At 38.3% G+C, this 22395-nt stretch overlaps 1 protein-coding gene across 1 annotated transcript in view; it reads left to right on the top strand.

The window, feature by feature from the left end:
* NEB (nebulin) overlaps positions 1-22395 on the top strand; it is a gene marked incomplete at both ends in the record, with an annotated part of 113845 nt that overhangs the window by 47221 nt on the left and 44229 nt on the right. The window contains 36 exons of the mRNA XM_080347214.1: positions 551-862; positions 1555-1758; positions 2520-2624; positions 3329-3436; positions 4003-4314; positions 4711-4914; positions 5386-5490; positions 5990-6097; positions 6838-7149; positions 7564-7767; positions 8784-8888; positions 9067-9174; positions 9581-9892; positions 10383-10586; positions 10780-10884; positions 11028-11135; positions 11311-11622; positions 12634-12837; positions 13062-13166; positions 13690-13794; positions 13887-14198; positions 14486-14590; positions 14836-14934; positions 15365-15466; positions 15676-15783; positions 16581-16892; positions 17028-17132; positions 17217-17321; positions 17871-17975; positions 18931-19038; positions 19124-19237; positions 20004-20201; positions 20544-20648; positions 21204-21308; positions 21381-21485; positions 21966-22073. Coding sequence (XP_080203340.1) covers positions 551-862; positions 1555-1758; positions 2520-2624; positions 3329-3436; positions 4003-4314; positions 4711-4914; positions 5386-5490; positions 5990-6097; positions 6838-7149; positions 7564-7767; positions 8784-8888; positions 9067-9174; positions 9581-9892; positions 10383-10586; positions 10780-10884; positions 11028-11135; positions 11311-11622; positions 12634-12837; positions 13062-13166; positions 13690-13794; positions 13887-14198; positions 14486-14590; positions 14836-14934; positions 15365-15466; positions 15676-15783; positions 16581-16892; positions 17028-17132; positions 17217-17321; positions 17871-17975; positions 18931-19038; positions 19124-19237; positions 20004-20201; positions 20544-20648; positions 21204-21308; positions 21381-21485; positions 21966-22073 — 5838 coding nt within the window. The remainder of the gene's footprint in view (positions 1-550; positions 863-1554; positions 1759-2519; positions 2625-3328; positions 3437-4002; positions 4315-4710; positions 4915-5385; positions 5491-5989; positions 6098-6837; positions 7150-7563; positions 7768-8783; positions 8889-9066; positions 9175-9580; positions 9893-10382; positions 10587-10779; positions 10885-11027; positions 11136-11310; positions 11623-12633; positions 12838-13061; positions 13167-13689; positions 13795-13886; positions 14199-14485; positions 14591-14835; positions 14935-15364; positions 15467-15675; positions 15784-16580; positions 16893-17027; positions 17133-17216; positions 17322-17870; positions 17976-18930; positions 19039-19123; positions 19238-20003; positions 20202-20543; positions 20649-21203; positions 21309-21380; positions 21486-21965; positions 22074-22395) is intronic.

The following is a 22395-nucleotide window of genomic DNA, read 5'->3' as shown; positions in this document are numbered from 1 at the left end:
AGCTGGACATGAGGAAGCAAAACCCAAACCGAGATTTGTGTAAAAATAAAGGCAGTATAAAAGTGAAAATTTTATTATTCTTATTATTGGGTATTAATATCATTTTTTAAAATATGTGTTTGGTGTATCTATTTACAGTACTAAGTCTGTTTGTATATTCTTCCAGTTTTTGTCTCCTGAATAGATTGAATAGAAGTTTATTTGGCTATGCTTGCAGGTCACTAATTAATTCTTTATGTCAGGGATATTTATTGAACTTTCGCACTTTCCTATTGCTGCCATAACTTGCAGACTTGTTTTACTATCAGTTACTGACTAGTTGCTCTTAATTTGAAGGCCGGGGAGCGTCTTCGAAAAGGTGAAGGTCATATCTGGTAGTTAATATTGTATGAATCCTTTTGTATCTGGCCACTGCAGTTGCCATCAGCTGAATACTTTCTCACTCTGAAGTCTCTGGTTTTAGAAACTAAGTTGTCTGGAGGTTGTGCCACAGGAGCTGCTGGGAATGAAAGAAAACTCAACTGAAACTCAACATTTGTTTTTCTTATAGTACAAGTATAAGGAAGGCTATCGCAAGCAGCTCGGCCACCACATCGGGGCCCGTAACATAGAGGATGATCCGAAGATGGTGTGGTCGATGCACGTGGCCAAGATCCAGAGTGACAGGGAGTACAAGAAAGCCTTTGAGAAGACCAAGACACACTTCAGTAGCCCCGTGGACATGCTGGGCATCGTGTTGGCCAAGAAATGTCAAGAGTTGGTCAGCGACATTGATTACCGCCACTATCTGCATCAGTGGATCTGTCTGCCGGACCAGAATGATGTTATCCATGCCAAGAAGGCCTACGATCTGCAGAGCGACGTGAGTACTTGCTGATAAGCGTTGGAGTTCCCAACTCTATGTAGTTTCCTTGGAATATAAAATATCGGAGGTGCTTGAACTGTCTCTCTCATATAGTATTTTTTCACATTGTGTTTTTCTTCACCTGTTCCAAGCAAATTCATAATATTTTTAGGAGGAAATGAATCCATGTGTAAGGAAGTTTGGATATGAAGAAAGTTTGTATACAGCTAATCAGTTAGCCGAATAGTAGTTAGCTGCGTGTAATCCTTCATAACAATCTTAATGCCTTTATATGCAGATTATCTGCATATGAAGAGGAAATTGCATACTATCACTTTTTTTTTTGGTTGCATGATTTTAGAGAGAATTCCTTTGTTCTGTATTCAAGAAAATGTTTTAAATTAAGACCTGCTGTTCTTAGTGTGTGACCATCTATTTGTTGGGGATACAAGTTAGAGGAAAAGCTTATACTGACTTTGAGGATTTTATTTTAGTCCCATTACTCTTTGACCATTCCCCAGCATGTTGTTGGGTGCATGATAACTCCTGAAGACAGATACAGGGGCTGAATGTAGGTTGCTTTCAGAGATTGTTTGCAGATTGAACTAGGAGGAAGGTAGCTTACAGAAAGTAAGCATTAATTGCATGGTATACATGAAATGGTTAACTGGCAATATTAATGAGACAGCTCTCTTTGTATTTTGGAATAGAACTGCTACAAGTCTGACCTGGAATGGCTGCGGGGCATTGGTTGGGTCCCAATTGGTTCCTTGGAGGTTGAAAAAGCCAAGAAGGCAGGAGAGATCTTGAGTGATAAAATCTACCGTCAGCATCCAGACACAATCAAATTTACCAGTGTCCCTGATTCTGTTGAGATGGTCTTAGCCAAGCAGAACGCAGAGACGATGAACAAGGTGAGTCTTGACTCGACTGGGTGACACATCAGCAGCCTCTGCCTAAACCCTGGAGACACATCTAGAAGTACAGATGTGTGGTTGCTGTGTGAGATTTCAGCACAACGAGGGTTTAAAAGTGCAAGTTATATTCTTAGTCATCAACAGATAATTTATTTTCAGCAAATACCGATACAAGAATGTCTTCCAAGTTACGGAGTAAAATTGGAGTTATCAGTTGTGAAGCTTTCCACCTACTCTACTGTTTATCTAGTAAAGTTCTACCGAAGTTCCACTAATTTTTAATATAGTGATTTGTTTAAGAAATCTAATAATTTACCAAGCTTATCTAGTAATCTCATAATTGATAAACTACTTGGTTTAGGTCAGTCCTTGAAACATCCATATTTTAAACAATTCAGCATAGTACTTAAAATGAGTTTTTCTGAATCTGTGGCCCTGATCTCATTCCTATTTATGTCAATAAAGCCTTTTCTTCTTTCAAACAGGCCATTTTCTTAGAGTTTAAATCTCTGTGTTTCTAATTAACATTTTAGCCTTATTTCTAAACTACTTTTTTTTCAGAATTCTTTCTCTGTTACTAATTCTTAACCTGGACATTAAGTATGTAGAGGAATGAATATAAAAAATCTCATTGCTATACAAGCAATAAGGATTTTTTTAGACTGAACCTGGAGTACGGATCTGTAATTCTTCTGTTCTAGGAGATCTCCAAGTGTCACCATTTTTCCCTCCTTTAACATACATTATTTCTCCTGCAGCGTTTGTATACTGAGGCCTGGGAGAAAGACAAGACACAAATCCACGTAATGCCGGACACACCTGAAATCACCCTGGCAAAACAGAACAGCCAGAACTACAGTTTGGTGAGTGCGTGAGCTCTTCAAATGGAGCTGCTCTGTTTGAGGGCTGGATCGTCGCTATTCTGATAAACCTAATCCAGATACCATCCATTTCTTTAAATAACCCCCAATATCTGCCCCTCAAAATCGTGACTTTAAAAACGTCATTTGGATATTTGTACAGTAGTGCATGCACGCAACAGTGAGCACTATTGAGAATAAATTCCACGAGAAATTGTGTTTCTAGTGAATTTTTGGGAGTAATCTCTGTCAGTGTGCATGTTGTTGGGAAAGGACAACATAGATTAATTCCAGCGTTGGAAATCCCAAAAAGGTAATGTCCAGCACAATTCTAAAGAGCAGTGATCCCAGTGTTCAATGTTAGTTTAAGGCAAATAAATTCACAACCAGCACCAGATGGCTCTAAAAAGGAAGTTTGACTCCACTCGTACAGAAGAATAGTTTATCTCTAAAATCGTAGTCAATCTTATGTTATCGAAAATATTGAAAGGAAATAATGGTTAGCAAATGTATTTAACAAAGATCGTCCTTTGATATGAAGTTGTATCAGCTACTGATCTGGCTTTGAGTGAAGAAAGTGAAATAAAGCTGGGTTAGAATAAATCATAACACAGTTTTTAAAATCTCTTCTATTTACAAGCAGTTTGGCATAGAATGTAATCTCTGGAATGTACTCACATTAATCCCTGTGTTAATTCTTCACCTAGAAACTCTACAAACAGGCCATGGAAGAAGAAAAGAAGAAAGGCTATGATCTGAGGAGTGATGCGATCCCCATCCAAGCTGCCAAAGCGTCCAGGCAAATTGCCAGTGATGTAAGAAACTGCTTTTCTGTTCCTTTGTGTGGTGACATGTGACTTGTGACATCTAGAAGTCATTAGCTGGATTCTGTACAGGGGGTTTCAATTAAAATGTGATTTCAAGTAATAGATTTTTGGAAGACAATTTTATATATGTTCAAAGACTTAATTGTAAAAATTTAATGTTGAGAACAAGTGCATTATGAAGCTTCTCTTATGTTTATTTTATAGCTCATAAACCTTTATCTCTAATTAAATATCCATAGTATGCGTATCACTTTATTTAGTAAGGATTAATTATATTTAATAAGTAGAGGAGTACTTCTCACTAATATTAGTAAATAGGTTTCTATTTTATAAAAAACTGATTTAAAAATCTCTATTTAGCGTTCTAATTCAAATCTCAAAAAAAAAAAAAAAGCTGGGAATCCATGTTATCAGCCCCAGAATTGCTTTGAGAGTTTGCTTTCTTTGGCTGTAGCTATCAGAGAGATTTGGAGTGTTTATTATTAGAAATATTAAATATGAGTAGCTGATATTAGAAGTGATATAGAAATATAATATCTTGATTTATATTTCAGTACAAATACAAAGAAGGCTATCGCAAGCAGCTCGGCCACCACATCGGGGCCCGTAACATAGAGGATGATCCGAAGATGATGTGGTCAATGCATGTGGCCAAGATCCAGAGTGACAGGGAGTACAAGAAAGCCTTTGAGAAGACCAAGACACACTTCAGTAGCCCCGTGGACATGCTGGGCATCGTGTTGGCCAAGAAATGCCAAGAGTTGGTCAGCGACATTGATTACCGCCACTATCTGCATCAGTGGATCTGTCTGCCGGACCAGAATGATGTTATCCATGCCAAGAAGGCCTACGATCTGCAGAGCGATGTAAGCTCATTTTGATTTAATTTTTGGTGAGGAATGTAATTAACATTGGGCCAGGCCATCACATACCAATGTAATAAAACCAGATTTGGAACATATATTTTTAAGTTTTATAGCTAATTGAAACTCATATTTCCAATAAGATATAGTAACTAATTGATACTTAAATTAAATTCTGTAATTGCAGAATTTGGGCTGTTTATCATTTGCCATTCTGTGAACCTTGGATAATGGTTTCACTCTTAATGTAGATGAAATGCACTTAGTTTTTGAAGATTTTCTTCAGGATTTTGAATTTATTTGAATTAAAAGTTGATAATGATGTTACTTAACTGTGCAAAGATGCATCAGGTGAATCGCATCATTATTATTAGAATAATGTGTATTTTTTTGGAATAGAACTGCTACAAGTCTGACCTGGAATGGCTGCGGGGCATTGGTTGGGTCCCAATTGGTTCCTTGGAGGTTGAAAAAGCCAAGAAGGCAGGAGAGATCTTGAGTGATAAAATCTACCGTCAGCATCCGGACACAATCAAGTTTACCAGTGTCCCTGATTCTGTCGAGATGGTCTTAGCCAAGCAGAACGCAGAGACGATGAACAAGGTGAGTCTTGACTCAATTAGATGACACATCAGCAGCCTCTGCCTAAACCCTGGAGACACATCTAGAAATAGGATGATCACGTGTAATGCTGAAGTTTGGAGACACTGTATTTTCAAATGTGTGCTCTGTTTACTTCAGTCAAAACTGTTAGGCAGTGTAGTGGAAGAGTCAGCTTTGTCATGATATTCTGCATATTGTATTTTAATCTTTTATTTGACGTGTCTGTGCGCTGAGCAGTAATAATGCTTTCGTTTATTCATTGTTCTTAAGTAATCTGGCAGTTTTCTAAGTGTTGTTAAATTTCTTCAGATAAATTATCTTTTTGATAATGATGTTGCTACCTGATCAAATACATAACCATTTATCCATGCTCTATGACCTATAATTTTACCTACTACGTGTTTTAACCAATTAATGAGATATTAACTTGTTTTGGAATGCAATATTAATCTCTGCTTTATTCTTTCTTAGCGTTTATACACTGAAGCGTGGAATAAAGATAAGACCACGGTTCATGTCATGCCTGACACACCAGAAATCCTGCTAGCTAAACAAAACCGATTAAACTACAGTCAGGTGAGTAAAACTGAGGAGGTGAGAGAATTAAAGGATTTCTCACAAGTACAATTTTGTAATCTCTGAGTTTTAATTAATATTATTATATTGTCAAGTTGTTTAGTTTCACAAAGTGACAGCTCCACTGCTAAAATCAGAGTTGTTCTTTTGCTATGATTTACCTCCTGGGTATCTAATTGGGCTTTTAAAACATATTATCTGCCATAAACAAGAAATTTCTATAGCAGGGTATGGAAATAAATAATCTAACTTTTAGAATATTCCTTTCTTTGCCTTCCCTAAATTATTTCCAGTTTCCAAGCATCTACAATACAATTAACAAGACCTTTGAAATCTCCATAGTTTTATTTTCTAGAGTGGACAGAGCTGTATTCAGATATTTAAGTTGTTTGAACATTAATAGTATTACATGGGGATTTAATTTGTTACATTAGACAGATGTACTTTACTGAAGTGTAATTTTGTTTTTGAAACAAAAATGTGAATGTTTTTCTCACAGAAAATGTACAGACTGGCTTTGGAGGAATCCAAGAAGAAGGGTCACGATCTGCGTTTTGATGCCATTCCTATTCAAGCTGCCAAAGCCTCCAGAGAGATCGCCAGCGATGTAAGCAGGTTTCTTCATCATGTCTCTATGGATTTGGGAATGGAAAAGAATCAGAATGTTTCTTCCATTGTTTGTTGTTGTAATACCTCAAGATTATAGAATAGAGAACACTGAAATCCAGTGATTGAAATACTTGAAAAATCACTCCCCAAAATATATGTTAGGAAATCAGTTCTAAAAGTTCTAAATTGTTGTCTTTCCCTGAGGAAAAAATTGTTTTGTTGAAGTATCATATTGAAATTCAAGATCTCTGAATAGAAAAACAAGAAAATAACGCAGAGAGTATGCCAGACTATTTTGCTTCTGGGATAAGGAAACATCACTAAGAGACACAGGATGAGAGTTTTCTGTGCTTCTCATTTTTCTATCCAGATTGATGTTTAAACTATTCATATTAAGACCAACTCAAACTATCATCAGCAAGATCTTTTGTAATAAGCTTTTAGAACAAGTTAATCTTTACATTTTAAAGTTAAAAGAATATGGAATATCAAACCTGTTATTAAGTATGTGACATTAAATGTTTGGATAATTGAAAGTGTGATATATAAAATATCAGAGATAATGATATCTGTAGCAGAAAGCCTTTTTATGGCCTTTTTATGTGAAAATTAGTAGAACAGTAGAGCAATCTAAATCATATATTTCTCTAAACAAAATATTAATTACTATGTTAAATTGTGTGAATTACTTATTAATTTACAAATATACCTTGTGAATATGAATATACTTTATTTCAGTACAAGTATAAGGAAGGCTATCGCAAGCAGCTCGGCCACCACATCGGGGCCCGTAACATAGAGGATGATCCAAAGATGATGTGGTCGATGCACGTGGCCAAGATCCAGAGTGACAGGGAGTACAAGAAAGCCTTTGAGAAGACCAAGACACACTTCAGTAGCCCCGTGGACATGCTGGGCATCGTGTTGGCCAAGAAATGCCAAGAGTTGGTCAGCGACATTGATTACCGCCACTATCTGCATCAGTGGATCTGTCTGCCGGACCAGAACGATGTTATCCATGCCAAGAAGGCCTACGATCTGCAGAGCGATGTGAGTAAATCACTAAATTTGTAATACAGCATTAAAATACCGGGTCTTGTATGGTGTAATTTTTAAAAGATACATAATATGCCTTAGTCGCTCACATCACACGTGTTGATGGAAGTGAAATGTTTAATGTTCTGTCATCGAATGTATGTTTAATCTTATTTTCTCAGTACGTAGTTTAGGGTGTAATTTGTGTGTTAACTCTTGTGTTTGCGGAGCTCTTCAATAACTCTGTTTCTTTTGTTATTTAATAATTATTTTACTACATCTTCAGAAATAACCATCACTTTCCAAGCCATATCTTGCTACTATGCAGAAATATATGCGATTGTGTTATAGACTAAGACATGCTTATTTATAATTATTATAATATTTGATCACATTTGCACACGTATAACGAACTTTCAATTATTTCAGGCTGTTTATAAATCCGACCTGGAATGGCTGAGAGGTATTGGATGGGTTCCTATTGGTTCCGTGGATGTTGAGAAAGCAAAGAAAGCTGGAGAAATCCTGAGTGACAGGAAGTATCGGCAGCCACCTGACCAAATTAAATTTACTAGTGTGACAGATTCCTTGGCCATGGTCTTAGCCAAGCAAAATGCTGAGATAATGAACAAGGTGAGGTTTCTTTTATTTGCTCAAAACCACTGGTATTATAGAACTTGTTCATGGGGTGAAAAATACAAAATAAGACTAAACACTTTGTGCACTTAGAGAAAATGAATGTCCAAATTCAGGCTTTGCACAGGAAAGCTCTTATCTCAGCGCTCTGTCTGAACTGAACACATAGGAAAAATGGCCAGAAAAAAAAATCGCCAAATTCACATATTTTTCAATAGTAATACTTGAAATTTTACTAAATTTCCCTCTTCCATCACAGCTGAAATCTTATTTTTAGGTGTTTGTTTGGTATGTTTTTTCTCTTTGGTTAATGCTATTTCACTATACAGAGCTCATCTCAGGCAGAACAGGCCGATTTTTTGGGCAGTTCTTAGACAATAGTGTGAAATCTGCAGAAATGATGTTCTGGCAAGTGTGAGGGATGTCCAGATGTGGCTGTAAGAGGGGATGGAGCAGAATATTGAGGCTTTTACTGCAGGTGCTATAGTGATGTATTGTTGACGGAATGTCCCACTGCGTGATAAACAGCTTCTGAGAAAACAGCTTATGTTCTCTGCAAGTGAAGCTTCTGCAATTTAGCTCAGGCCTGAGGGATGGAAGTCACAAAGTGCCTGCTCCTGAGCTTTATTAAGAACCATCCGTCAGACAGCTCATACAGATGGGGCAGAAGACTGATTACAGTTTTCCTTCTACATCAATCTTAAATCAATCGGTTGCTCTGCCAATTGAGAAAAAATAGTGAGAAAGGACAAAATTTACTTCTTGAGCTGCTCAGTGAGAAGCTTTACTATGTCAGGGTGTTTAAAAGTTGCTTGAATTTGCAGTTTCTAAAATGCTTTTTTGGACAAATGTATTAGTTTGCTTATATATATATATATCTTGTTCTACTTCAAGATTACTTTTCCTTTATATCATGGATATATTTTTGATAACTACTGCTTTCAAATTTGCACTCTTTCCATCATGACACACATAAAGAAGCTTTTAAAGGACTGTGTTTTCCTCTCTCCTAGCGTTTGTACACAGAAGCCTGGGACGCGGACAAAAAGTCAATTCATGTCATGCCTGATACGCCAACAATTTTGTTAGCGAAGGCCAACGCAGCTAACGTTAGCAATGTAAGAACATTTAAACGTTTACTAAAGTAATGGAAATCCAGAAATTAAGTAAGCATTTCTTTAACCATAAAGATCTTCTAACACACGCATTCATTAACATTTTAAGAAAAAAATGATGAAATGTAGAAATTCCGTCATTCAGAATACTGAGAAGCCATATTCTGTCTTTTCTGTCCAGAAACTTTATACGCAAGCCTGGGAAGAGGCCAAAAAGAAGGGTTATGACATGAGAGCTGATGCAATTCCAATCCGAAGTGCAAAGGCATCAAGAGATATTGCGAGTGATGTATGTTCCTCCTTTCCATTTATTTTCAGTTAGCTTGAGAAACAAGAGTGAAGAAATGATCTAGGTACAACACAACCGCAGTGTATCAGATTTCCCTTGGAAGCCCACTAACAAAGAATTCACTGCAGAAAGAAAATGGGTAACAGTTTCCAAAAGGAACACTGAATTATTAATCCGGACGATAAGCAGATATTAGAAAATAATAGACTACGATAAAAATAAACAGTGGCTATGGAATAAAAATCAGCAAAAGCTGTGAGACAAGAATGCGTTAAGCATTTCTGAACTCTAATTGAGTATATTTCATAACATTAAAACATATATTTTTGATCAGTAGCAATAAGAAATGATGGGAAATTAATCCCAGATTCGCTATTTCTTTTAATACTTCTTTTTGCACTTGTAGTACAAGTACAAGGAAACGCACGAGAAGGAGAAAGGCCACTACATCGGGTGCCCGTCGGCCAAGGATGACCCCAAACTGGCGCTGGCGGCGCGGGCCATGCAGCTGCAGAACGACCGCCTTTACAAGAAGGCGTACCACGATTCCAAGGCCCAGGTGCACATCCCGGTGGACGCGATGTCGCTGCAGGCGGCCAAGGAGTGCCAGGGCCTGGTGAGCGATGTGGACTACCGCCAGTACCTTCACCAGTGGACCTGCCTGCCCGACCAGAACGACGTGATCCACGCCAGGAAGGCCTACGACCTCCAGAGTGATGTGAGTAACTGTAGCAAAGCTTCATGGCAGGCATGTGAGGCTCTGCTTGTTAGTGACGGGGCAAATGTCCTTTCAAGTGCGTGTTCGTGAGCCTGCAGTGAGCCCTGGTGTGTTTATTTGAATTCATCTGGATGGTCCCTTCCAGATCAGTAGTGTTTTCAGCTTGGGGGCCGGAAGTATTCTGAGCACTTCACGTGGAAGGGAAACGTAACATATATGTCTGGTGGATTTTTGGTTTGCTGCAGAATGTTTGCCTGCAGATTACACCACTGGTCTGCTTGTAGGAAGTATCTTTAAAAGACCAGTAATTTCTTTGCTATGCGAAGCAGGGGTTTAGCTGTGTGTGGGAAGGACCTGGCACACTGCAGTCTCATTGACTGCTTGCTGTGGGACTGGAAGCGAAGGAGCTTGGGGAAAACCTCGTACAAAACTTCTCTGAATGTAGAGTTGCTGCTGCAATGTCAATAACCCTTGGAGGTTTTTTTTGTAGAATGTGTACAAGTCAGACCTGGAATGGTTGCGCGGCATCGGCTGGTTGACAGAAGGTTCTGTGGATGTGGTGAAAGCAAAGAAAGCCCAGGAAATCCTGAACGACAGGTTGTACCGCACACGGCCGGACGAGTTGAAGTTCACCAGCATTACTGATGCACCAGACGTTGTCCAGGCCAAGATCAATGCTTTGCAGCTCAGTGATGTAAGCTTACCTTTCACTTACCTTTCCTTTATGTGATGGCATTTATTTTCCTCGTGGTAGAAACTAGAATTTCTACCATGGGAAGGACTAATTGGCAACTAATTCAAATCAGAATGACCACAGAATACTGTTGGTGGGTTTTTTCCCATGTTGACACTGTAGTGAAATGTTATTCTGCTTCCTTTCTCCTTAGCGCTTGTATCGTGAAACCTGGGATAAAGATAAGACGCAGATTTCCATACCTTCCGATACCCCTGTAATGCTGCAGTCCAAAGCCAATGCTCTCAACATCAGCAATGTAAGAGAATAAAATAATTGTCTGTGTGAAATATTATGAAATTATATTACGATAATTGCTCTTCTGGAGTGTATTCTAAGAAAAGGTATTTGTACCAGAGAATGTTGACTGCATGTAACAAGGGCGATTAATTTTCTTTGCAGAAACATTATCAGAAGGCCTGGGATGAGGCCAAGGCGAAAAGCTATGACATAAGAGCTGATGCCATTCCCATCAAACACGCCAAGGCTTCCAGAGACATCGCTAGTGAGGTACAGTCTCCGTGTCGTGTGCTTGCTGTGTCTGCCCCTGCCTGCGTCCGCCTCAGCAGAACTCTGCGAAGTTCAGATCAAAGGGCTGACAGCTTAGGAAGCTGAAAGGCTTTTATTTGTTAGTCACTCTCAGGTGAGCGAAGTGTGGCTGCTTACGTTGTTTCTGCACTTGTAGTACAAGTACAAGGAAACGCATGAGAAGGAGAAAGGCCACTACATCGGGTGCCCGTCGGCCAAGGATGACCCCAAACTGGCGCTGGCGGCGCGGGCCATGCAGCTGCAGAACGACCGCCTTTACAAGAAGGCGTACCACGATTCCAAGGCCCAGGTGCACATCCCGGTGGACGCGATGTCGCTGCAGGCGGCCAAGGAGTGCCAGGGCCTGGTGAGCGATGTGGACTACCGCCAGTACCTTCACCAGTGGATCTGCCTGCCCGACCAGAACGACGTGATCCACGCCAGGAAGGCCTACGACCTCCAGAGTGATGTATGTGTACAGATTTGGTATAAGAGATGCTGCTCTTGCTATTTAATACATTATAGCCTTATTTTTAGGGTTTGATTTTATACAATCACAAAGACTTTAGACTATTTTCTTCAGATATTTTGTGTTACTGCTTTTATTTTCTCTTTTTCATCCTTTAAAAAGTGTTGGTACTACCTCTGAATTTTTTCAAAGCCTTAGTTGGTATCTGCTGTGTTACATCAGCTTTTGGAGTACTGTGATTTGGAGAGGATGAAGGATTGTATTTCTTACCTTGATGGGACTTAGGGAATAACATCTGTTTGCTACTTTAGAATCAGGTGGCTTTTCTTACTCCTGCTTATCAGAGTCAACTTGAAAACTTATTTAATTGCAAGAAAACTATGCAAGAAAGCAGGTAAGATATTTTAGTGGCTGATGGCAAAGCAAGAGGAGCCAGTGCAGCTGATTTCCTGACTTGGCTTTGCGGCTTATCATTCAACATCAGTCATTCTTCCTCTGGTTCAGTTATAAGCTTTGGAGGTGAGATTCATGTTCCTTGCTGAAGGATCTGCTTGATTAAAGCTTAAATAATGATACTGCTTCAGGCATTATGCCGGTTAGCTCTAGTCCTCATTACCTCTATAACCTTTTTTCTTCTACTTTTTGTGAAGCTTTGTGGTGGATAAATCGGAGTTTGTGTTTGGACTTGTAAATCATTGAAGTGACTAGAGGAATAAGTATTTTTGAGAGGACAAGGACACTCTTAAGATCTTAATACTCATCACGGTAGTTCTGTTCAGTTGTTTCCCCTTCATTTAACTTCACAAGGTTTAGAATGTATTGTTTAAGAAATGCAATACTTAAAACCTGGTTCCCAGATTGTATTTTACTCACGGCACTGAACATCTCGTGTATCTAAAAAGGATTAATCTAGCTCTAGCTAATTTGGCATTTTCTGCTCTTGTATCATTTAAAATAATTAAGACGGTCATTTTAAACGCAGTGTTTTCCTTTTCTGACTGTCTCCTGTAGGTGGTCTATAAGTCAGACCTAGAATGGCTGCGTGGAATTGGCTGGCTGCCTAACGACTCTCCGGAGGTCAAGAGAGTGAAGGCTGCCCAGGATCTCCTGAGTGACAATGTGTATCGTACGCCTATCGACAGCGTGAAATACACCAGCATTGTTGATTCTCCAGCGGTCGTTCTAGCTAAAACCAATGCCGAGCAACTCAGCATTGTACGTTACAATTTTCTTAAAGTTATTTTGAGGCTAGAAACAGTTAAAGAGAAATCTCACAGCTAAAATATAAAATTGATCAATGAGATTTTAAGTCAAGTTTGAAGCTTTTCCAGACATTTTATTTTTTAGACATGATAATTCAGGAGATTTTTATGGAATTTTATGTTACTGACAAGTGAAATTCCACGATTACAATATCATAAAATGAATTATTTTAACAGCCAAAATACAAAGAAGCCTGGGAAAAGGACAAGACTATGGTCCATATTATGCCAGACACACCTGAAATCAACCTAGCCAGGGCTAACGCTGCTAATTATAGCCAGGTATGCTTATCATTCTATTTTCTACATTTCTATATAGTAGTATGTCTATCCTGTGAATTTTAATGTTCTAAGATGCTACTTAGAAAGACTAAGTCACATGAATCTCATTAATGTCTGTCCTCATACAGGACTTGGCAACATTCCCTTCCCTCTACTGAGTAGTTATTAAAGTATTTAGATATTTTTAAATAAATGCTTGCACACAGCTCTTAAAAAATGATTAATATCATGCACCTTTGAGAAAATATTTTGTTGCAGTGGACGAGAACCCGAGGCAAAGAAATATTTTCTAAACTTTTACCAACACCCCTCCATGCAGTGGAGGTTGCAGAGCTGGTGTTGCAGGTGCTGTACGTGTGTGAAAGGCAGTGAGGTTTGCAGCAGTGCTTACGGTAAGGAGCAGGAGTGATGCACAAGACATTCTCACGGTATTTCAGCGAACAAATCACAGTAAACTATGTATTTCTGTAATGGGAAACTCTGGAGTATTTAGCCTATGTGTGACATTTTGCTGTCTTTTCAGAAACTATATAAAGAATCTTGGGATGAGGTGAAGAAGAGCTATGATTTGAGAGCAGACGCAATCCCAATCAAGGCAGCCAAAGCTTCTAGAGAAATTGCTAGTGATGTAAGTGCCAAAAGAGGCATCTAGTTCTTCATGTGCTTTAAGAGCTATTTTGTGGTAACTGTTAGTAATGGTGGTCTTTGCCCTTTACCCAGTATAAATACAAGCTGGAACACGAGAAGCAAAAAGGACATTATGTTGGAGTTCCCAATGCAAAAGCAGATACGAAAATTGGGTTTGCCCTCGGCATAGGCAAAGTTCAGAGTGAACTCGAGTACAAGAAACACTTTGCCAAGTGGAAGACGCAGTGCCACCTCCCAGTGGACATGCTGTCCATCCTGTCAGCCAAACACGGGCAGTCTCTGGTCAGTGATGTTGATTACCGGCACTACTTGCGGCAGTGGATCTGTCTTCCAGACCAGAACGATGTCATACACGCTAAGAAAGCCTATGATCTTCAGAGTGATGTAAGTCAACATGAAAACTTAACTTATTACTGTATTAGTCCGCTTCTGCTCTAGGGAGTGGGAATCTTCTGCTGAATTCAGTGAAGTGGCTTTGCTCTTTATTATGAACGCAAAGTATGTGCCACTGTTCTATATTACCAAGTTTGAAGTGTGATGAATTCAGATGTAGTGCTCACGTTGGAATTACTGCTGTCCTTTTAATGAATGGAAGTGCTGTTCTTTCTGAATCGTGCTGGAATGTACAGGGAGCTGTAGCTAACAGCATGGACCCAATTTTGTTTTCCCAGGCTGTTTACAAAGCTGATTTAGAATGGCTGCGGGGCATTGGGTGGCTGCCAAATGATTCAGTTGGACTCAACCATGTCAAATACGCTGGAGATCTCTTGAATGAGGTAACAAAATGTTTTTCCATACTAAAATTTTCTTAAGGGTATTTGTAATTTACGGTGTTTTAAATGGTTAAATGCATCGAAATTTTCTTAAATAAAAAGTAGAACTGGAGTATTTCCACAGTCTTTGTTGTGTATGGAGTGTTTTTCTTTCCATCTACACTTTCTTGTCTTGCCTATGGATTCAGAATTGCTGTGTTAGCTATAAAATATCCCAGTATAATCTGTTCATCTTTTCTCTTGTATAGAGAAAGTACCGTACAAAAGCCGAAACTCTTCCATTTACTGCAGTGACAGACAGAGTTGATTATGTCACAGCAAAGAAGGGCACTGAAATTCTTAGTGATGTAAGTTTGCTATCATGTTTTTGGGCTGTTAACTTGCTCTATATATTTACATGGTGGGATTTTATCTTTAAAAGGATATTTCTTTTATCTTGAAAAAAAATGCAGAAGAATTCTTGATCAGACTCTGGGAATTCTGTGAGCATATGACATAAAGATGAACTTTGACTTCTGAAGGTTCCTCCCTGTCCATCCAGCTGCCTTGGAACAAGTTTTCAAAATTTTCTCTGAGAAATTTTGTCATTTCTTGTCTTGTATGGTCTCCTTTTTTAAAAAAAATACCCATTTGGATATATATTTAATGTGTCATGTCTGATAGCCTTGCCAGTTCAAGGTTTTATACATTATTTCATGCATAAAATAGAGGATTGGTGTTATGTTTTCCCAATTTTCTGATGGTGCTGCAAGGCAATCATTTCTTTCTCTGTTCTAGATTAAATACCACAAAGAATGGAACAAGGCCAAGACAAATTATACTCTAACGGACACACCACAGCTGGATATGGCCCGAGAGGCAGCCAGAATTCTCAACCAGGTATGTGACCTCTCCTGACAGTTTCTACTCACATTCATAACTCTTTCAAGAAAAATTTGCCTTATTAAGAACATGCTAAATGAAGACGTCATCCTTACACTTTAATATATATATAATATTAACCTATATGTAACCTATAGGTTACATATATATGGCAATTACTAGCATTACAGTAGTGTTGAATTCCTCTTCACTTTAATTTTGCACAGAGTCTATACAAGGAAAGCTGGGAGAAAGAAAAAGCCACTGGTTACCTCCTGCCTCCTGACACTGTGCAGATCTCTCATGCCAAACGCTCCGCTGATGTCCAGAGTGAGGTAAGAACTTTGCTCATCACATTAAGAAGGCAAGTGCTTGCAAGCCTGGACATGTAAAAGGCCTCGCAACAGATAACATCCAGTAGACTTTTCATGACCCATGAAGCCCACAGTCCTCCAAACAATTCAGACATCTTTGTTATTATGGTTTTTACAGGTATCAGTGCTGAAATGTCAGATTCTCCTTTCCACCTTCACTTTCTCCAGAAACAGTTCTTTCTAAATCGACTAAGGTGGCTCCATATTTTACAAATGTTAAATAATTGAAGTGATATTATGATTTCACTTTTTTGGCATATTATGGAGGCTTTCTCCACTAAAGACTGTAGGATGGTATGCGCATTACACTTTAAACTCTTGCATCACAGATGTTGAAACTATTACATGACTCTTACTTTGAACATACATTTTATCAAAACATTGTGATGTAAATACCTTAAATAAATTTTCACTCTTCAGACGGTCTCAAATAATTTGTTACAAAACTGAAGCCAAATGCACCTATTAGCAAACATTTGCTAATGAGGCTTTCCTCTTGTGTTGAAAATACTGTTTACTGAAAAATGGTGGCATATTAATCTATGAAATGATATCTTTTGAAGTGAAAGGACTGTACAATGTAACATTACTGTTTGTATCATATTTTGATCTGGTCATGTACTGAAAACTGAAGACTGCAATTGATAACTCCCTGTCTCATTTGTTCTTTGTGTTGACGCAACCGTAGCTGTTCACAGATTGAAAAAAGAATATGTAATCAGCGTTGATTTTATACATCTTTCTCCCTCTTCTATCAGCTTAAATACAAAGCTGAGTACGTCAAACAAAGAGGTCACTACGTTGGGGTTCCCAGTATGAGGGACGATCCAAAACTGGTGTGGTACGAGCACGCTGGCGAGATCCAGAACGACAGGTTGTACAAATCGGACTACCACAAGACAAAGTCCAGAGTTCACATCCCTCCGGACATGGTGTCGCTTGTAGCAGCGAAGGACGGTCAGAACTTGGTCAGCGATATCGAGTATCGCCAATACCTGCATGAGTGGACGTGCCACCCTGACCAGAATGACTGTATCCAGGCGAGGAAGGCCTATGACCTGCAAAGTGATGTGAGTGATGTCACATACGTCCTATGTCATTTCCACTTAGTTTGGTCGAAGTATATTGTCCGTATCACATAAAACTGAAAAATGTCATCCTGAATTAAATAATTGATCTCCTTTTTAATATCTCTTATGATTTAGAATATTTATAAATCTGATCTGGAATGGCTTCGTGGCTGCGGTTGGATTCCTCTGGATTCAGTGGAACACAAGAAAGTTAAGAATGCCCAAGAACTGGTAAATAAGGTAAGAGAAAATATTTTAGCAGTTATGCAATTAGCTCTTCTTTCTCATGTATGGTGTTTAAGGAACTATTCCATCTCTTTGCAGAGAGCGTATACGAAAGAAGCCCTTGATAACTTTTCCAATTACACCAGTGTGGTTGACACTCCCGACATTGTTCTGGCAAGGATGAACGCTGTCAATCAGAGTGATGTATGTACTGTTATAAAGTAGAAACTGTTATGTTATTGGAATTAGTAGATGACTTCATTGCTTTCGCTAAACTATATTGTGTTTAGCTTTGTGTGTATGATTCATTAATAATAGACTTTAACTGGGGTAAATGACATCAGTAAGAAGTGATATAAATGAGCAACACAATATTGCTATGCAAAATAATTTTGCGTTTTTCTCTAGAAAAGTACAGCATGTCCCTTATTTAGATTTTACATAGATTTTGCTAATAGTAGGTTAAAATGGAGCCCTGTTCTTGGTGAACAGCAGTTGGTCGTACAGTGCTGGGGGAGTTCTTGGTGTTGCTATGAACCTGTGTTTGCTAATGGGTACAGTTAGTTTCACTAGAACACTGTGTGAGTCTCGTGGTGTGACAGACTGATGACACTTGCCTGTGGACTATAGTGGTTTACATTACTGAAGACATGTTAATATAACACAAAATTAATGTCTACTTGTAATAGTTGGAGTAGTGGGAATAACTTCTTTCTCCTATGGAATTAACGTTGTGTTTGTTTTCTTTTGTAGCTAAAATACAAAGAAACATTTAACCTTGAGAAGGGCCAGTATATTGGGTCTGATGATACTCCAGCGCTGAACCACGCCAGAGACATGTCCTTACTGTACAGCGATGTAAGAGTCCAGAAATATCTAACCGCGCTTTAATTAGTTGATTTTGAAAGCAGTAGAACATTGAGTAGACTTCAGAAAGCTGTTGTATTTCTGTTTCTGTCATTACTCCACTGAGTGGCACCAGGAAAGTTATTTAAGCTCTTTTTTCTTCGTTTTTTCCCAGTTGAGATCATTGGGATAATTTCTTTCCCTATTGAACTGAGCACTGCTGTGTGGTGTTTGGAAGCAGTAACTGCAGCAGTAGTAGTAGTAGTAGTAGTAGTAGTAGAATTTGTGTGACAAAACCACTTTATAATTCCATCCAATAGTATCTTCTTAGACTACTGATGAAATTTATATTTATTTTTTTAATAAGAGAGGAAGATGGTAGATTATTGACACTATTAAGCAATTATGTTTGAGTAGCGTCACTAACTTTAAAGGGAAAACTATTTTTTTTTAAATGTAAATGACTATTCATTCGTACAAGGCACTTAATTTAGTCTGAGAGTAAAAATATTTAATATTTAACAAAATATGATGTATTAGGAAACTATTAACTATTTGCATAGTTAATGCTCTTACAATAAACAATAGCATTACTTGGAGGTTTTTCCCAATTTAACATGTAACTATAAAATTATCGATGCCAGTTCCATACTGCGCTTTTAAACAAGAGCTCGTATCTACATTTTGATTATTTTTATCCCTCTTTGGATGAGAAATGTTGAATTCTAACTATAGTAAAGAAAGCAGAGATCAGCTCAGATTTGTGCTCAAGTACCTTCCTGAATTGGAGCATTTATTCTGTTTGCCTTACACTGAAGAAGGGTTCAAGGTGAACGTTCTCTGTTGACTTCATTGGGACAGTTCACAGAATAAGAAAAACTCGGTGAAGCAATCGTATTCCTTATGTGTGTAAATGGCGGAGTCAGGTTTCATGGCATGTAAACCTGTGTGTGTTCTGTTTGTCTAGAAACTTTATAAAAAGGCTTGGGAAGTTAGCAAGCCCATTGGCTACACTTTGGATGAGAAGTATATTCCACTTGTTGGAGCGAAACATGCAAACTACATAAATAGTGAGGTTAGTAGGAATTTTCCATTCTTTCTCTTTTTTCCCCCCATGTTCTTGGAATGAGCTTTAATATTTCTACATGAATATTTTGCAGCTTAAATACAAAGCAATATATGAGAAGCTGAAAGGCCATTACCTGGCTGGGAAGGAGATCGGTGATTTCCCCAGCGTCGTTCACTCGCTGGCATTCCAGAAAACAAGGAGCGCGGTAAGGACAGAATTAGTCTTGCTGTAGGATTTTTAGTTTTCTTTTTTTTTTAGTGTAACATATTTAAACATAAATAATGCAGTGTTTAATAACATCAGTAGAACTGTTTTCAACATGTCTGTGTTTCCTCAATAGTTATTTTGTATGTGGGTTGAGTAGTTGAAATGATTTAGGAGCTTAAGAAGGGATTTGTTTAGCTATTAGACATATCAGAATGGGGAAAAAAACTTGTCCAGTTAAGTTTAAGAATCTGAGCAATAAGAAATACTACACGACTTGGGATATTTTTGCTTTACACACAAAAAAAACAGTGTTCATTTTGAACCGAAATAGGAATTGAGGAGCTGGAAAAGTAAATCCACATTAGATATTTTGCTGTTATCACCACTGCACATACAGCATATTATGCATGGCATGAAGTGAGTATACTCTCAGATATTCTGTCTTCATTCAGACAGGGATATTAAACTAGGTTCAAAGCATGTTTGTAGCATATGGGTTTATTTATCTTGAAAACTTGTTCATTTTCTCACCAGCTGTTAGATCTGCAAGTGAAGGTCATTCTTGTCCTCGTAGAACCTCATCACAATAAATGGTGATTAATATCAGAGATAAGATTTCATCCTATTGAATCCTGTGGAAGCTTGGCCACTAAATCCAGAAAGCACGTCTCAGCTTCAGCCATAACCTGTACCCTATTAGAGTCAAAATGACGCAGAAAATCCCTATTCCTCTTCTCACCTTTCCCCCAATCTTTCCTTTTCAGTTGGCATACAGAAAGAATTATGAAGACACCAAAGCCCGTGTCCATATTCCAAGTGACATGATGAATCACGTGCTGGCCAAGAAGTGCCAGTATATCCTCAGTGATCTCGAATACCGAACTTACTTCCACCAGTGGAGTTGTTCACCTGAAGAACATGATGTTATTCTAGCCAGAAGAGCCCAGGAAATTTTGAGTGATGTATGTCTTCAATTTATTTGTTTGACATTTTGTTAGCCTTTTATGTAATTTTTTCTAAGGTATTTAAATATAAAACACTTTCAAATATCTTCCACAGTATTTAAATATGAAATTAATAACCATTGTCTTAGATTGCTTAGTAGCATCATACCAAAAACCAAATTATTGCTGTTTTCTTTGGGACACTTTGATGGTCTGGTTATTTATTATTCCCTTGTAAACTGGAAATTTTTTTGAGTTTGCACAAGTGGAAGATACTCAATATGTTAAAAAAAGAGGCAACTTTCTTTAAACAGAAGGTGAATTTCTTCCTTACTTAATAGACTCTTTTCTTCCATATAGGTGGTGTATAAAGATGACTTAAATTGGCTGAAGGGACTTGGGTGTTATGTTTGGGATACTCCACAAATCCTACATGCTAAAAAAGCGTATGACCTGCAGAGCCAGGTAAGTATTTTTTCCTCAAACAAGTAAATATTTATAAGATTTTTTTGCCCATTTATGACTCACTGGTCCTGACATGTGTCCTAGTCCAGAGCACAATAATATAATTCCTATTACATCAGAAATATTTTGTTCAAACTATTGTGATACACTCTTTCAGTTTTGTCTGTAGAGATATGATCCCTTTTGTTCTTGAAGGGAGCAGAAAACGTAGGAGAATGGAAGGACAGCAAGGCTGTGGTTTTTAACATCGGAAAGATAACACTTTGTCTTTCTGTTTGCTGCCCTGTGCACAAGATACCTCAGTGAGACATTTATTTGTGGAAAATAATGTCTCTTGCCTTGCCGATCGTACTCTTAGCCTGCTAGATGCTATATAGTGATGTGCCATTTTCATTATTCCTTACTTCATACTGACCATGTATTATTTCTTTTCTATCACTTCTAAAGTTGGTCTTAACTGGGCCGTAATCCTGGGTGTCAGTTGTGCAGGACTGATTCGAAAGGAAGCCGGCAGGATTTTCAGCATTAATGGTGTGGTTTGTCGTCTTTCCTTAGATAAAATACACAGCTGCAGGAAAAGAGAATTTCCAGAACTTTGGAGTTGTTACTGACACTCCTGTCTATGTGACCGCGGTGCAGAGCGCTCTCAACGCCAGTGATGTGAGTCTCCCCCTCCCCGCGCTCCTTCTGGGAACAGAAACAAGGTAACTAAGTCTAGTTTGCATCTTATAGGTGAAATACAAGGAGGATTTCCACAAAACCAAGGACAAGTACACAACTGTGACTGAAACAGTGGATTCTGAAAGAATTCAGAATTTGAAACATCTCTTCAGCGATGTGAGTGTTTCTACATGTTGGGTTTTTTTTTTCTCTTAAGGTGCCACTATGTGGGATGTTTGGTTTATTTTGTTTGTTCACTCTGTTTGAAGATAAACGTCCAAACATGGAGCTTATCAAAGCTTATAACAACCTTCTGCTTTGCTTGAGTATGGGGAGGATGCTGTATTGGAGGCAGAGGGCGTATTTTCTAACTGTAGTTCCAGTCTCAGCAAAATATGTGCACTAATAAATGGATTCCCAGAAGAAAATTGCACCTGAACAGAATTAAGACCTTGTATGAGAATGGAGGCAAATAGGAAGCATTTGCATCACCCTTTACATGCACTGTCAAGATGAAACTGCTGTACAGCCTCTTCATATTGAGTAATAGTTATGGCATAAAAATAAAAACCAAAGGGCTTTTGAGTTCTCTTGATTGTTGGTTATTATGCAGGAGCAGAATGTTTCCATTCACAGAGACTTTCTGTTTCCCCATAGAAACTCTACAAGGAAGCCTGGGATAGAGTGAAAGCGACAGGCTATATACTGCCCTCGGATGCTGTGCCCCTCGCACGTGCCAAGGAACTGAAGCATAATGCTAGTAATGTAAGTGAATAAAACACTTTCTTCTTTTTAATCAGATCATCAATTCCAGCAATGAAATCCTTCATGCCTTGCATGCACTATAGGTGTAAAAAGCTTTATAAATTTAGATATATATCTGGAGATAATCAACTTTCTGCGATAATAATTTGGATAACAGGTGGTCCTTTGCTGCTGCTTTTCATGAAAAAAACACATCACATTTTATAGTAATATAAATTAATTCTTGAAAATGGCTGGTTAGGTGTTGTTTTAGTCTAAATTGCGTAAGCATATGGGTCAGAAAAACACCACATCATTAAATGATACTTTACTGAGTATCGAA

Source organism: Nesoenas mayeri (genome assembly GCF_963082525.1).
Source record: "Nesoenas mayeri genome assembly, chromosome: 6".
NCBI lineage: Eukaryota > Metazoa > Chordata > Aves > Columbiformes > Columbidae > Nesoenas > Nesoenas mayeri.
The sequence above is the reverse complement of the archived record's forward strand: the minus strand, read 5'-3'. Positions and strand labels throughout refer to the sequence as shown.